Raw genomic sequence first — 12,994 nt, 5'->3', positions numbered from 1 at the left:
CAGAAAAACAGAGAAAGTTGTATTTTTCTCTTCAAAATTTTGTTTACAACAAAAGCTTGCTCCATTATAAGATCTCCTTGATGCCAAGTGCAATGAACAAAAATTTAAAACTTAAAAGATGTAAACTTACTTGTTGCAAGTTTGTAACGTCTTGTCGCAACGTATTTACATTATTTCCAAGGGTGGTGAGCTGGTTCGAGATATCCTGTGGGGAAATAATAACAAAATTATAATGATAAAAACTATAACATTTCAAAACATAACATTAACTTGTTATATCCAAGATAGCCTTTTTCAGCTAAAACGTTAACGTAACTTATGTCAGATAAACTTATAAGATTAGTTTGACATTGACATTGCATCAGAAATACAAACAGGTAACGGTTACTTACACTTGGAACTGTTCCTATATCTTGATCGTGTTGTCTGACCTGTAGAAATAAAAAATGAAACCAGTTTGTTTGTGATTTGTTGCAGCTTCTGAGTCAACCATACTATCTTCTTGAAATACTGGTTAAACCATTGTCATAATAGGGGTGTGTTACACATCTGCACAAGAATGATTGTGAATACAGTATGTGTTGACACTTCTTCCATACAAAAATGCCATGCTTAAATCCATGCCTGAAATATTCATTATAATGCAAACATCAAGTTTGTGAAAAAACATGTGATATTGATTTGTAGGTACCCTGTTCCATTTTGGTTTCAGCCAAACCCACAATGCATTGTACAGAGGACAACTACTCCAACTACTAGCAGTAGACAGAAAAATCTCCCCCCCCCCCCACACACACATACACACACTGAACAACACACACACACACACACACACACATACACAAACTGAACAACACACACACACACATACACACACTTAACAACACACACACACACACTCACACACTTAACAACACACACACACATACACACACTGAACAACACACACACACACACACACTGAACAACACACACACACACACAATGTACGACTTTTTCAGTAATCTATTTGACAGGACAATAGATTTCAAGAACTCCTTGTACTTCAACCTCCCAGTCAAAACCATGACTCCTGACCAAATATGGTACAAAATCAGTGATACATGTATACACACTGTGCATTCCAATGTTTCTGATGCAATGTTTGATGCAGTATTTCTTGCACACAACATACAAACTCACAAAGCATCCTTAAGCTTCTTGTACACATTACCTAACAACCGCATTACACAGAACCATTATACAACAAGTCACTGGTACAGGTGCAAGCGTTAGATAAGGATCGCGCTACACATGCTGGACTTTGTATTCAGTGTGTCCACATGAGCAGTGGTGTCCATAAGGAAGGAAGTATGTGTGCACATTTATTATTTATCATTTGGGTGGGCCGACTACTCTCTCTTCGCAGCCAGGGGCTGAATTGCGAGGAGCTCACATTTGATGGGGCTAGATCGCAAGGGTCTGTAGCGACAGCCATTCGGCGCGCAGGTGACCTCAATACGACAATTGCCCCATGTGCGGCCATAGGACTGTAGGTTCTGAACCACTCACGAAGAACATTGATAAACCCTTTGTTGAAGAATGACTACGCAGGCTGGACTTTGTATCCACTGTGTCCACATGAGCAGTGGTGTCCATAAGGAAGGAAGTATGTGTGCTTAATGATAAACCCTTTGTTAAAGAATGACTAGGCAAATGCGTAATACAAACATCAGGGCAAACTGAGCGCACCGGTACCTCGGCAGGTGATGCAATCTTGTTAGAAAATGTCAATGAGTGAAGAGGTACCCGGTACGGAATTACCCGGTACCTAACAACCGACCTATTTAAAAGGTTAAAGTCCTTCCCGCACCGAAGGTGCATAGGGCGGCGCCCATCTCCGGTTCCGAAGCCCTTGGGCCACACAACTTTGTGCAATCACTACAGCAGTGGGCTAGTCCACTGGTGGTGGTGTGTGTTTAACTGCCATACTCTTTTCCAAATGCTGAGTGCTAAGCATAGAAAGTAGTATGTACCATCATTTAAGTCTTTGGTATGACCCGGCCGGGGTTCAAACTCATGGCCTACCGTATGCAAGGCAAACACTCTACCCTCTCGGCCATTGCACCGGTTGTAACAACCGCATTACAAACGCACAAATGCATAATACAAACATTAGGGCAAACTGAGCACACCAGTACCTCGGAAGGTGATGCAATCTTGTTACAAAATGTCAATGAGGGAGGAGGTACCGGGTACGGAATTATTTAACTTGGACCTAAGTGTTACCTAAAGGGAATGTCCAGATCACATGACATCTCCTGTAAATCTTGAGATGTTTGCAGTGTCGGGGTGACCTCTCCACTGCAAACTGAGCATACATTCAGAAATGCATGTTCATTGTATTAACTACTGCCGTACAACAGGATTTTTCTCAATCGCGAACTTCAAACCCTTTCTAGTTTGAAAATAAATGCATTCACATTTCACAGTAGGCTCTACAAGCCTCCGCGGGTCGCTGGGAAAATAGTAGAAATTGGCCAAATAGAGTCAATTGTATGTATGAAGGGAGTCGACTACGGAGAGAGGGTCAAATATGCAACCTGCGAATGAAACCTTTCATGGCCTAAGTCCCCCGGCAAATGTTCTGGCTATAGCTGGCGCGGTTAGTCTGGTAGAGACTTCATTCACAGTATGACTGTCAGCTTTTGAACATAAATCCAAAGCGGAAAGGGGGTGGGGTACTAGCGATTCACAGACTTACTTCTGGCAAGCATTTCCTAAAGCAGGTATCCCACTGGACTGCGCTTCATTGCGCAAAATTATTGTGGCAACTTTCAAGGAGTGAACAGAGTCAGATGCCAGTAATTCATCCCAGCCCTCTGTTTTTGTGTCCTCTTGCTAAATTTAACATACAAATGTCCGAGAACCTTACAATTATTAGGTTTAACAGTGCCAACAACTGAGTTGAGCCCAAATTGGCAAGAATTGTCTTTGAATATTTTGGTTGTTTCAAAATTCCTAAACGTGTCATGGTAATGCAGACAACAAAATGAAATCAATCAAGTCTTCTCATTATATCATTCATATGAGAACAAAACACTAGTTTCAAGAGACTCTGTTGTGTTCATTCTTGTCAATATGGATCAATCAAGCATTCACTTACAACATCTGCAAGCATTTAGTATCGTAAAAAATTACACGAGAATATGAGATTTTGTGCTACAGTATTGTTTTGCATACAGCTTATTACACCACAAAAACCTCCTTTAACAGCAAAATAAATGAATTTACATTCCTGCAAAATAACTGAGTTGATATATTATATTATAAATCCAACGTTATATAAAATATGAAAACAGCAAGATTTGTTATTTCATAATCCCTCAATACCATAGCCATAGTGAATGCAATACAACAAAATGAAATCAATTAATTCTTCTCATTATAAGTACAAATGTATGTTCATACTGTTAGTTAACTGTGTTGATCCCTGGCCCCCAGGCAAAATGGTTTAAAGGAGTACTCAATTACAACATCCACAAACATTCAGTATCAGATGTCCATGTTGTTGATAGGTAAGCACTTTGTGTAAAATGTTGTTAAGGCAGGTCAAGCTTGACGGGTCATGAGTGAAATTGATTAGCCTCTAATCTTATTTCTTAAGGGGGAGGGGCTGAAGACACATGTAATAGTACACCTTTTTATGATAACTATGTAGCGTGCGTAGTCCAGTGGTTAGCGATCTTGCCTCTGGAACTAGAAGCCGCGGGTTCGATCCCGGCTGTGTCGCTCACCCGACATGCACGCTACCGGAAAGGGTCGCAGTCCTTAGAACGGGACGTTAAGCCATGGTCCACTGTTCATTGTGCTTGTCGAAAAGAGCTAGGGGAATTTCCCCGGTACAATGAACCTGTAAATACTGTATATAGCGTCTGTCTTCTCTGTCACGACAACTGGACGATTATCTCATCTGTTCATTGCTTTTTTGTGCTTGAAAAATTATGAAACGTTCAACAAACAAACTGTATTGAAACTAATACTGTGACTTGTTGGGTAGATCTCTGATGGCATCTTTAGATTATGTTTGACAGTTCCGGGCTGATACCTTCGAATACCTTTGCTAAACTTGACAAGCTCTGGATTTTACATGTCAGCGGTTTCCTTTTTGCGTTCAGTGGTCCTTGAACAGATCTGATGTTTCTGGCTTTCTGATACAGTACTTGTATACGTTTGAAGCAATGTTATGAAAACACGTATTCGTAGATGTATGTACCCCAGATCTTTTGGCTCTGACATACGATTCTAATGAAATCGGTTGAGGTTTCTTGCCAATCACATGAAACGAAAAAGCGATTTTCGAAACTTTAGGTAAGTCTAAAAAATGTATGTCATCAGCAAAACGACGGGCAGGTGGGTGGGTATATTTACACCACGGTTCGCTGCAAGTCTGTGATTACACAACTACAGTGAGTAAACCAACGGTGAATCTAAGGGCATACCAGAACTGACGAAGTTAACCGCATGATTGGAGTAGTTTATCACATACTAAGGCGTTGAAGGGGCCCATTTTTAAAGGCAACCCAAGCAACATTAGCCTTTAGGGCCCGAAAATCGGATTTTGAAAGTCAATTTCTTTAGTAATTTCTATAGATGATTAGTTCAAACAACACTATCACAATGTATAGCGACGTCCATGATGCAAAAAATATGACGTCGGTGTGATGTGAGAACTCTTTGAAAATCGTCGCCAGGGTTTTTGTAGGCTCGCGAAACTGAGGGAATCATCGTACGGCACGTTTTTGCGCAGTTTTAAGAATACTCAAAGTATGAAGTTATTACGCAAATGTGCTAAAAATGTAAGTAAATGTCACTACCATAAAGATTTCAACATTTTCTTATTTCTAAGTTAGACGAAAATAAGGGCATGGTCAGAGTAGTCGCACAATCGCCGCACGATCGGAAACTTATCGGAAACATTCTTGGGATGGTCGTGAATACTAGTGTGTCGTCTTGTACCAAAAATTCTATCTTAGATCATCTTCCGTGGTAGGTTCCGTCACAATCTGTTTGAAAATTCTAACGTTACATCAAAATCGCACGGCGATCTACGACGACTGTTACTGCGCCGTACGATAGATGGGGCTGTAGGGGTATTACAACATCATTAGATTGTACGTTTCTGAATATTAGACATCCAGGTCACGTGAAAGAAGAATAAAATTGAAACGTCTGAGATTAAAATTCAGTTATCCAGTAGTAAAGACTCAATTCTATTCTTCATTAGATTGTACATTGTGGTTTCTCCTAACCTCTCACCCGAAGAGAACACACTACCGTTGATGAAGGTTAGACATCCAGGTAATAAGATACGCCAAAAATAATTACTCAAGCAACTGGATAAAATTTTGAAACAGTCAGACGTTTCAGACAGTATCCACTGTCTTTCGTCAGTGACTAACGATAGGACTGAGAACACCAGGTTTTATACCATAACTCTGAATAGATATGTTAATGAGGTTAAGACAGTTTAGGATGTCTTGAAGTAGTCTTTAAAAAGAAGATCATTTCAAAACAAAGTTTTACGCCAATAGTTCAATTAGCTACTGTTGTTTCAGTACAGTAAAACAGTAACTAAATGTTGCTTGTCCGGGGGTTGGGGGTGGTGGGCAGTGCATTATTCCAGAACACACTATCACTCAGCCAACCCTTCCGAATCGACTACAAACACTCCACACAATGCTGGCAATGTGTGGAGAGCTTCGGTCAATATTGAACCTTCCATACACAGGTGCAATTCGGCGTGGAGAGGTGGCGTTAGGAGACAGGTACGGCGGCGGTAAAAAGGGGGAGGTGTCCCGAACACCTTATAATTTACTCTCGACCGGTTTACTGTCACCTTCGACCTACATGTACTATTGTGTAAGAGGTACTGAAAGACGGGACACATCTTCTTGCATCACGTTTGTGCCTGTGAGGTGTTGACTAAACGTTGGCGATTGCCAGTAGGCCAGTATATCATCATTAAGATTTAATCTATGTTGAAGCATGTAAGGCCACAGCAAGTAAATCGTGTAGATGACATGCTCTTATTGTCTCAAAATTCAATGCGACCGCGTGAAAAAAAGTGGGCAAAAAAACCCAGATACTTATATTTTCAGATTTAGAGACCAAAAGCATTGTAACAAAAATTGAAGCGATGAAATATGGTGTCACAACCAACAAGACTTTTATGCAATAATACCAACCTCCTTGATAATACAGTGAAGCCCCCACCCCCTCTCACTGGACTCTGCGGCCGATCGAATTGACAAAGTACCCCCCAACGAATTTCATCGACAAAAAACGAATTTTTTTTAAAAGTTTGTGTGTTTTGGTGTCTTTTTGGTCATACTTGTATTTACACCACACTAGTACTGGGAATTGGCAATAACGAGAGAAAAGGGGTAAAGCACGACTGACTCTTAGATTCAAAACATCTGTGAAAAGTCATTTTCAATCAGCATCTTTTCCTCTTATTTTTACAGTATCAATACGAACTAAGGGAATTCGTCCTTCAATACACGATGTCGACGTCCCAATCGTAACATAGAAGCGGCCTTCGTTTCTCTTTAAGACGCTAAATATACATTCTTATCACCTGCAACCTGCGCTCCTGGATAGCCTCCAAATGTCGTCAGTGTTCCAAAGTGTTCCAAACTGTACCTTCCCCTAATCCTACTGGCGTGACATCTCTTGGCCTAATGGTGTCCTTTAAACTTCCGTTGTTGAGGATAGTACAGAACTAACGTGTACCATAAGGTTAAGAAAGAAAGGCAAACCTGTTTCTGTAAGAGTCAGTGAATCTGACTGAGATTGAGAGCATCTTGTCAATCTAGGAAAAAACATCATCCTTTGCATGCTGTTGTTTTTGATATCTTGTCTCCTAAGTGGGTTTCTAATGACGGCACAGAACCCACGTAAAGTCCCTAACCCACATAGCCGACCGTGGCCTCCCGACCTTCTCCAGACCATGGTTGGGAGTTAGTCGTGAGCAAGGTCATCTGTGGTTGGAAGTTGACCGTCGAGGTTGCCTGGCAGTCTTTTAAAGTCGTCTGCGGCAACCGATTATAAATTTTGACAAATCGAACTCGGGAAATGCATATTCTTATCAGATGAGAGGAGTGAACTGGACCTAGATTAGGATGCACTCCAGGCTACTCCCAACCCAGCGTCAACGTTCATTGTTGAGGAGTGGTCGGGAGCAAAGTCGTGCGTGGGAAGGTCCCGAAGATGTGACAGGGTCTTGAATAGCCTGGATACCAGACCCCGATCTCTATAACATATATCATGTTTCTCAGGGTCTAATTCAGTGAAGCCTGTCGTAGAATTGCCCTGAGGGCATGTTGGCCCTGCAGCCGAGGAGTTGGACTGAGGACTGTGTAGGCATTGGAAACAGTCTGGCAACCCGGCTAAAGCCGAGGTGAATGGCCCGAGTCGAGCTGAGTCAGCTCGAGATAAACACTGCCAATCACTGACCTGTCTGGTATAGATTAGCGCAACCCTAAGGTTCTACCCAGAACTCTGCAACTCAAGGGGTCAAGGGCTGTCTGGTGAGGGTAGTAAACAAGCTAGTTTTGGCACAGAACGGTAAGGAAACGGATAACTGATACGTCTATGCCTTCACGTAAAGAAGTAAACAACCGAATCTATATCTGCTGAACAACTCGACAATGTACTACAAGGAGATGTCGCATTTTCAATTGGTTATTGATGACATTTCGAGGCTAAAAATCAATCATCAACTCCTGTAATACAATGTCTCTGACGTGCATAGATCAAATCAAGCTAACGCGAAGTTTGGAAAGCTAATGTTGATGTACAAAATGAATGAATAAACAATTTATACAAATGACACGAACTGCAATCATAGAACATGATTGTGATAGTTTTGATAATTCGTAGCGGAACTGCCATTTTATTAAATGTATTTGTTTGCCAGAAATAAGAATACTAGTTATATGACTTCACTTCTACCTAGATTTTTCAGAGTAAAGTCTGTTCAATTTCGAATCAAGGGGTCGTTATGTTACAAATTGAAGTCTGGGGGAATTCGACCTCAAGATCAAGAGTGTTACACATCACTGCAGCCGCAGAGGTCACGCGTGTCAATTGCTAATGATTGACACAGTAATGTTCCAGATAATGGCGACTCCAGGGGAGGGAATAGTACAAAGGTTGAGTTGCAGTGACATATGCAAGTTAAGCAGAAATGCATGAACTTGAGACTCAAATATACACCTTCCATTGTGCGCTGATGAAATATAAAACTATGACCATCAAGTGCGCCATAAAGAATGTGTGTGTAAGGAAGTGGAGCGGTGTGCCGATATTTTGAACTGTGTCAGTATTTTGCAGATGAATAGAGTTGCAATGATATATGTTCATAAATCCACAAACCTCAGACCCAAATGTATGCATGTCTTCCATTGTGCAAAAAATAACACAAGTGGTGATTTTTTTCAACATGTTGAAAAATCTTTGTTACATGATCTTACATGTTACATGTTTTTTGTACGCTTTGAAAGGAAAAAAAAGACGGAAAAGTTTCTCCCCTCGTTTTGATGCACAACGATAGACAGCAAAGCAACAATTGGTCATTATAGATGTTATCTAAAACAATTAGCTACTGCTCATATAGCGACAAGTAATTGCCGCCATTTGAAGTATGAGTGACAAGAATTAATAAATAGCACATGTGACCTGCGTAGTTTTATGTAAGCAACAGCTTTCGTAACTATGTATGGGGCTTGTTAGGTAATCTTTTTTATGTAACTACCAAAATTGGGCATATCAACCATGATGTCTAAAGCTTTTCAACGAACCAAATAACAGTGTTAGTATTACTAGTATTTCTTAGATGAACACGGCGGGCATTTTAATGTTAGAATATGTTACGACGCCTTCACAATTGTCGCTGGCCGTCGTGCGATATCATTGCGGTGGAATTTTCAAGCAACCTGTGACATATTTAATATGTAAGCGGATATATTTAATATGTAAACGTACTCCATCTAGAATAGTGCGAACTTTGTTAAATAAGACTGCTGATTTTTTTTGTGCGACGTATAAACAACTATCAAATGAATGACCTGTTTGCGATCGTATTACTCTCCAAGCAGAGGAGGGGTTCCGGCTAGTTTTTGACGTGTTTTTAGACATTTTTGTCGGGCTTTCTACTTTGTAATTTGGGGGGGGGGGGGGTAGAGACCCCCCAAAAAAATGACAAAGTAGAAAGCCCGACAAAAACGCCTAAAAACACGTCAAAAACCAGCCGGAACCCCTCCTCTGCTTGGAGAGTCCGATCGTATGACGATCATACGGGCAAGGTGAGAGGGGCCTACCCCAAGGACGTGGCACGACAAGACCGGTCGCGACATGGTACAACCTTACATCCACCTGCTTATCATACAACGGATCTGTCAACACAATTCGGCCACGCATCTCTGTAAAAATTCCACAGGACACACTTCAACACGTTTTACAGCCACTCTTTCACAGATCAGGACGGATTTATGACCCACTCCAAGACAGACTGACCTCCTTGCAAGACGTAAACACTTCAAGTAAAAGACATAAACGAAGTCTTCGAAAACTCACAACAAGAAATTCTAATAAATGACGGGGAAAGCGTGTCTAATATGTTTATTATGTTGTGATCTGAACTTAGATAGAAATTTAACACCGCTGATAGAACGGTGATATTCGTTCTTTATTTAGTTAACTCTCTAGGACCTTTGGTACTAATGCTCCATAAATCTTTGACCCTATAAAAGCCACGTCCACTCGATATTCGCAGTGGGGACTACTTTTGGTTTGAACAAAGACATTATATAATGTCCTTGGTTTGAACAATGAGGTTTCAAAGGGGAGAAAGATTTACAGTATAACTTTGTACTTAGTTACCATCTCATGTAGCATATGATATAAGTTATAACGTATGGCACGAGGAAACGTCAGAAGGACAGAGATACTTGAACGCTAAGTGGAAAATGTTGAAACGAACCTTTTGAAAGATTTATAATGTTGGTATCGTGTACTCAAAAGGGAGAGGAGGAAATTGTTCACGTTTATCTCGATAAATATACTTTTTAAACACATGCTATCTTTAACATAAACTGCTACCTGAATGTATCTTAAGAAGGCCCCCCTAACGGCCAACTGATAGTGTCGCCTTACCTTTGCACCAGCTTGAGTTGATCTCCACGCAGATGTAAAGGTCCGGCTCATTCTCAGTATTATTGTTGCAACTTTGTTACTACTTCTAGTATCACACTTTCTTAACGGTTTGCCTCCTCCACTTAACATAAAAAAAAAAAAGTACTTATGTTTCATAAACAGACGTAAAACACTGAGAATGAGCCGGTTCCTTGCATCTGCTTGGAGATTAAGCTTGAATAACTACTTATGCAAGAAGCTGATAAGACTGATGGATGGTTTGTTTGCGTAACCCTGAAGAGATACCGTTTAGCGTCTCTACCAGACTACGCCGGCTCTATAGGGAGGATATTTGCCAGCGTTTCATTATAGGACTGACTCTACTACTAATTATTCCTTTTTCTGACGAATTCTACGATCCATACGCCCGTAGGAGAGCCTGGTGGGGGCTAGTTTTCTTTTTCTCTCTCGGGTTAACCTAGCTAATATTTGACATCATTTAGCCTGTGTGCCAGCCTGTGTGCCAGACTGCTTCCAGGACCAACACACTGACAGGCTCTAGAACCAGCATACCAATCGTCATCATTACCCCCAAGGAAATTCTACAACAGCCCCCGCCCCGAGTTAGACCCTAAAAAACGATAATTACTAAGTATTGTAGAGATTGGGGGTCTGGCATCCAGGCCAGTTCATACTCATATTTGCTCTTCTCCAACCTCTTGTGGTGTTCCGACCCACTTGCAACCACCGTGTGAATCGGTTCTCCACGCCTTTTCACCTATTTGAGAGACCGCGCGATTACGCAAACATTGTGGGAAGAGACAACTGAGTGAGTTCTAGAGGTATTGGAGCGTCCCTTGTGTGCTAAACACCGGTAATGAAGAGGAATTGGGAAACATAACCAACCATTCATGGAATGTAATCCAATCATGTCCAGGAACTGACGGTGGGAACATATCACGTCTTTGCCGCAAGCTCGACATTTGCGGCCCGGGAATTCTTTATTTTACCAAATGAGGTTTTCCTTGCTTTACTCTATTTTCCATGTCAAATAATGCTGGTTGTTAGTCTAATCCAACCTACCATACATGCTTCATTCAAGCATTTAACGAGACCAGCAAACAAAAACAAGTGTACTAATCGTCTTTAGAACTGTACAGAGAATGGTCCTTCAGCCTCGAAACAAATAGATCGGTTCCTAATTTGTATATTTACCGAAGAATAAAAGGCCTGTGGCATGAATAGCAATGGTGCTGCCCAGAACGAACGAGCCTTTCTTTGCAGACGACTTTTGTTTGGATAACGTGGGTTGTGAATGACACGTTTTCCCGCCAAAACGAGTTCCAGTAGACATGTTTATTGCCCCATTCAATCAATGAAGAAGGAGGCTGGGCAAGGCAGTACCAGGAACTCAGGAAATAGCCAATGATTACTAGCAGCAGCACACCACCATGCTCTCAGTATTGCGGAAAGTGTGGGTTTGTTTTTGGGGGGAGGGGCTGAGAACGACAATAAATTGCTACGTTTAATACCATCTTACAGAGTTGTTTTTCACAGTTTTGCAGAATAAAACGCCGATTTACCTATAAAGACAGAGATTCCATGCCTCAGTGTTAGGAGTTTGGACCTAAAACAACCTGTTTCTTCACTTGTTCTTTTAGCCTCACTCTCGTTCCTTGAAGTTCCCTTCCAAATTCTCCCACACACTTGTGCCAGTTTACGTCAACCTTGCCAGAATGGCCTCCATGCAACCCCCATCCCCGACGCGAATGAATTTTCCCCGGGAAGACGCCGTCACCTTAGCATATCCACATCTGGTATGTATCAATGAAGCCTGGTGTTGTGTTACGTGGCAAGGCAAGGCTCGACGCCGAGGCCCGGTTGGTCAAGGTTACGCCCCTCGCACCGCGGCTGAGGAAAGACTCGTTCCCTCAAAAACAACTCACTGCGTCACATGTGCTAGCTGTCTTCTAATGGCATTGGCCGTGCGGTAAACATAAACTAGTAAAGATGGTGCTTCAAACGGCAAAGATCGGGTTGAGGAAAGACTCGTTCAATGAAATGGCAAAGATCCGGCTGAGGAAAGACTCGTTCCCTCAAAAACAACTCACTGCGTCACATGTGGTACCTGTCTTCTAATGGCATTGGCCGTAGGGTAAACATAAACTTGTAAGGTTTGCCTGATAGTGCTTCAAACGGTAAAGGAGATGGTGGAGGTACATTCGTCGTCGTATGACGGTCTTACGATTTTTTTGATGTCGTAGGATTTCCATCATCCATGACTTCCATGTTGGCAGTGACTGACACAGACAAGGACCCAGGGCAGCCTTTTCAATAACAAGACAGTTAGTACGACTACCCCAAGAATGCACTCATCAGTTTGCAATCGTACGACGACCGTGCGACGAATACGACAGGGCCCTTACTCTAATAAAATAAAATCTCGTTTACCTACATATCTCGCCAACATGCAAAAAATCTTTACCAAAACCAGAGCTATATACAGTATTTCTAAGCTCCTTTTACAAATCACATACAAATAGCATAAGCTGTATGGTGGTTTGATTTGCATGGTAGATAATGTTTGATGATTATTAAAAAAATAATTTCTTAGTTAGTTAGTAAGTTGCATCGTCTGAATTCATGTGCTTCTTGTCCGGAAAACTAGATACTGAACCAGTACTCTATTTCTTAGAATGCCAATACGAAAACCCCCCTTTTCTGTTCGCCGACACACGATAACCCCCATGGTTACATGTTTATTACTTTTTCCCTACTCCAAAATCTCATCCCAGCTTTTCTACTCTAATAACCACTT

General features: G+C 41.5%; 1 protein-coding gene across 1 annotated transcript in view; it reads right to left on the bottom strand.

The window, feature by feature from the left end:
• LOC136445790 (cubilin-like) overlaps positions 1-12,994 on the bottom strand; it is a 30,733-nt gene that overhangs the window by 12,890 nt on the left and 4,849 nt on the right. The window contains exons 3-4 of the mRNA XM_066443929.1: positions 393-431; positions 131-205 (exon numbers count right to left, since the gene is read on the bottom strand). Coding sequence (XP_066300026.1) covers positions 131-205; positions 393-431 — 114 coding nt within the window. The remainder of the gene's footprint in view (positions 1-130; positions 206-392; positions 432-12,994) is intronic.

This window comes from Branchiostoma lanceolatum, chromosome 12 (genome assembly GCF_035083965.1).
Source record: "Branchiostoma lanceolatum isolate klBraLanc5 chromosome 12, klBraLanc5.hap2, whole genome shotgun sequence".
In the NCBI taxonomy this organism is placed as follows: domain Eukaryota; kingdom Metazoa; phylum Chordata; class Leptocardii; order Amphioxiformes; family Branchiostomatidae; genus Branchiostoma; species Branchiostoma lanceolatum.
Note: the sequence above shows the minus strand (reverse complement) of the source record. Positions and strands in the feature narration are given on the sequence as shown.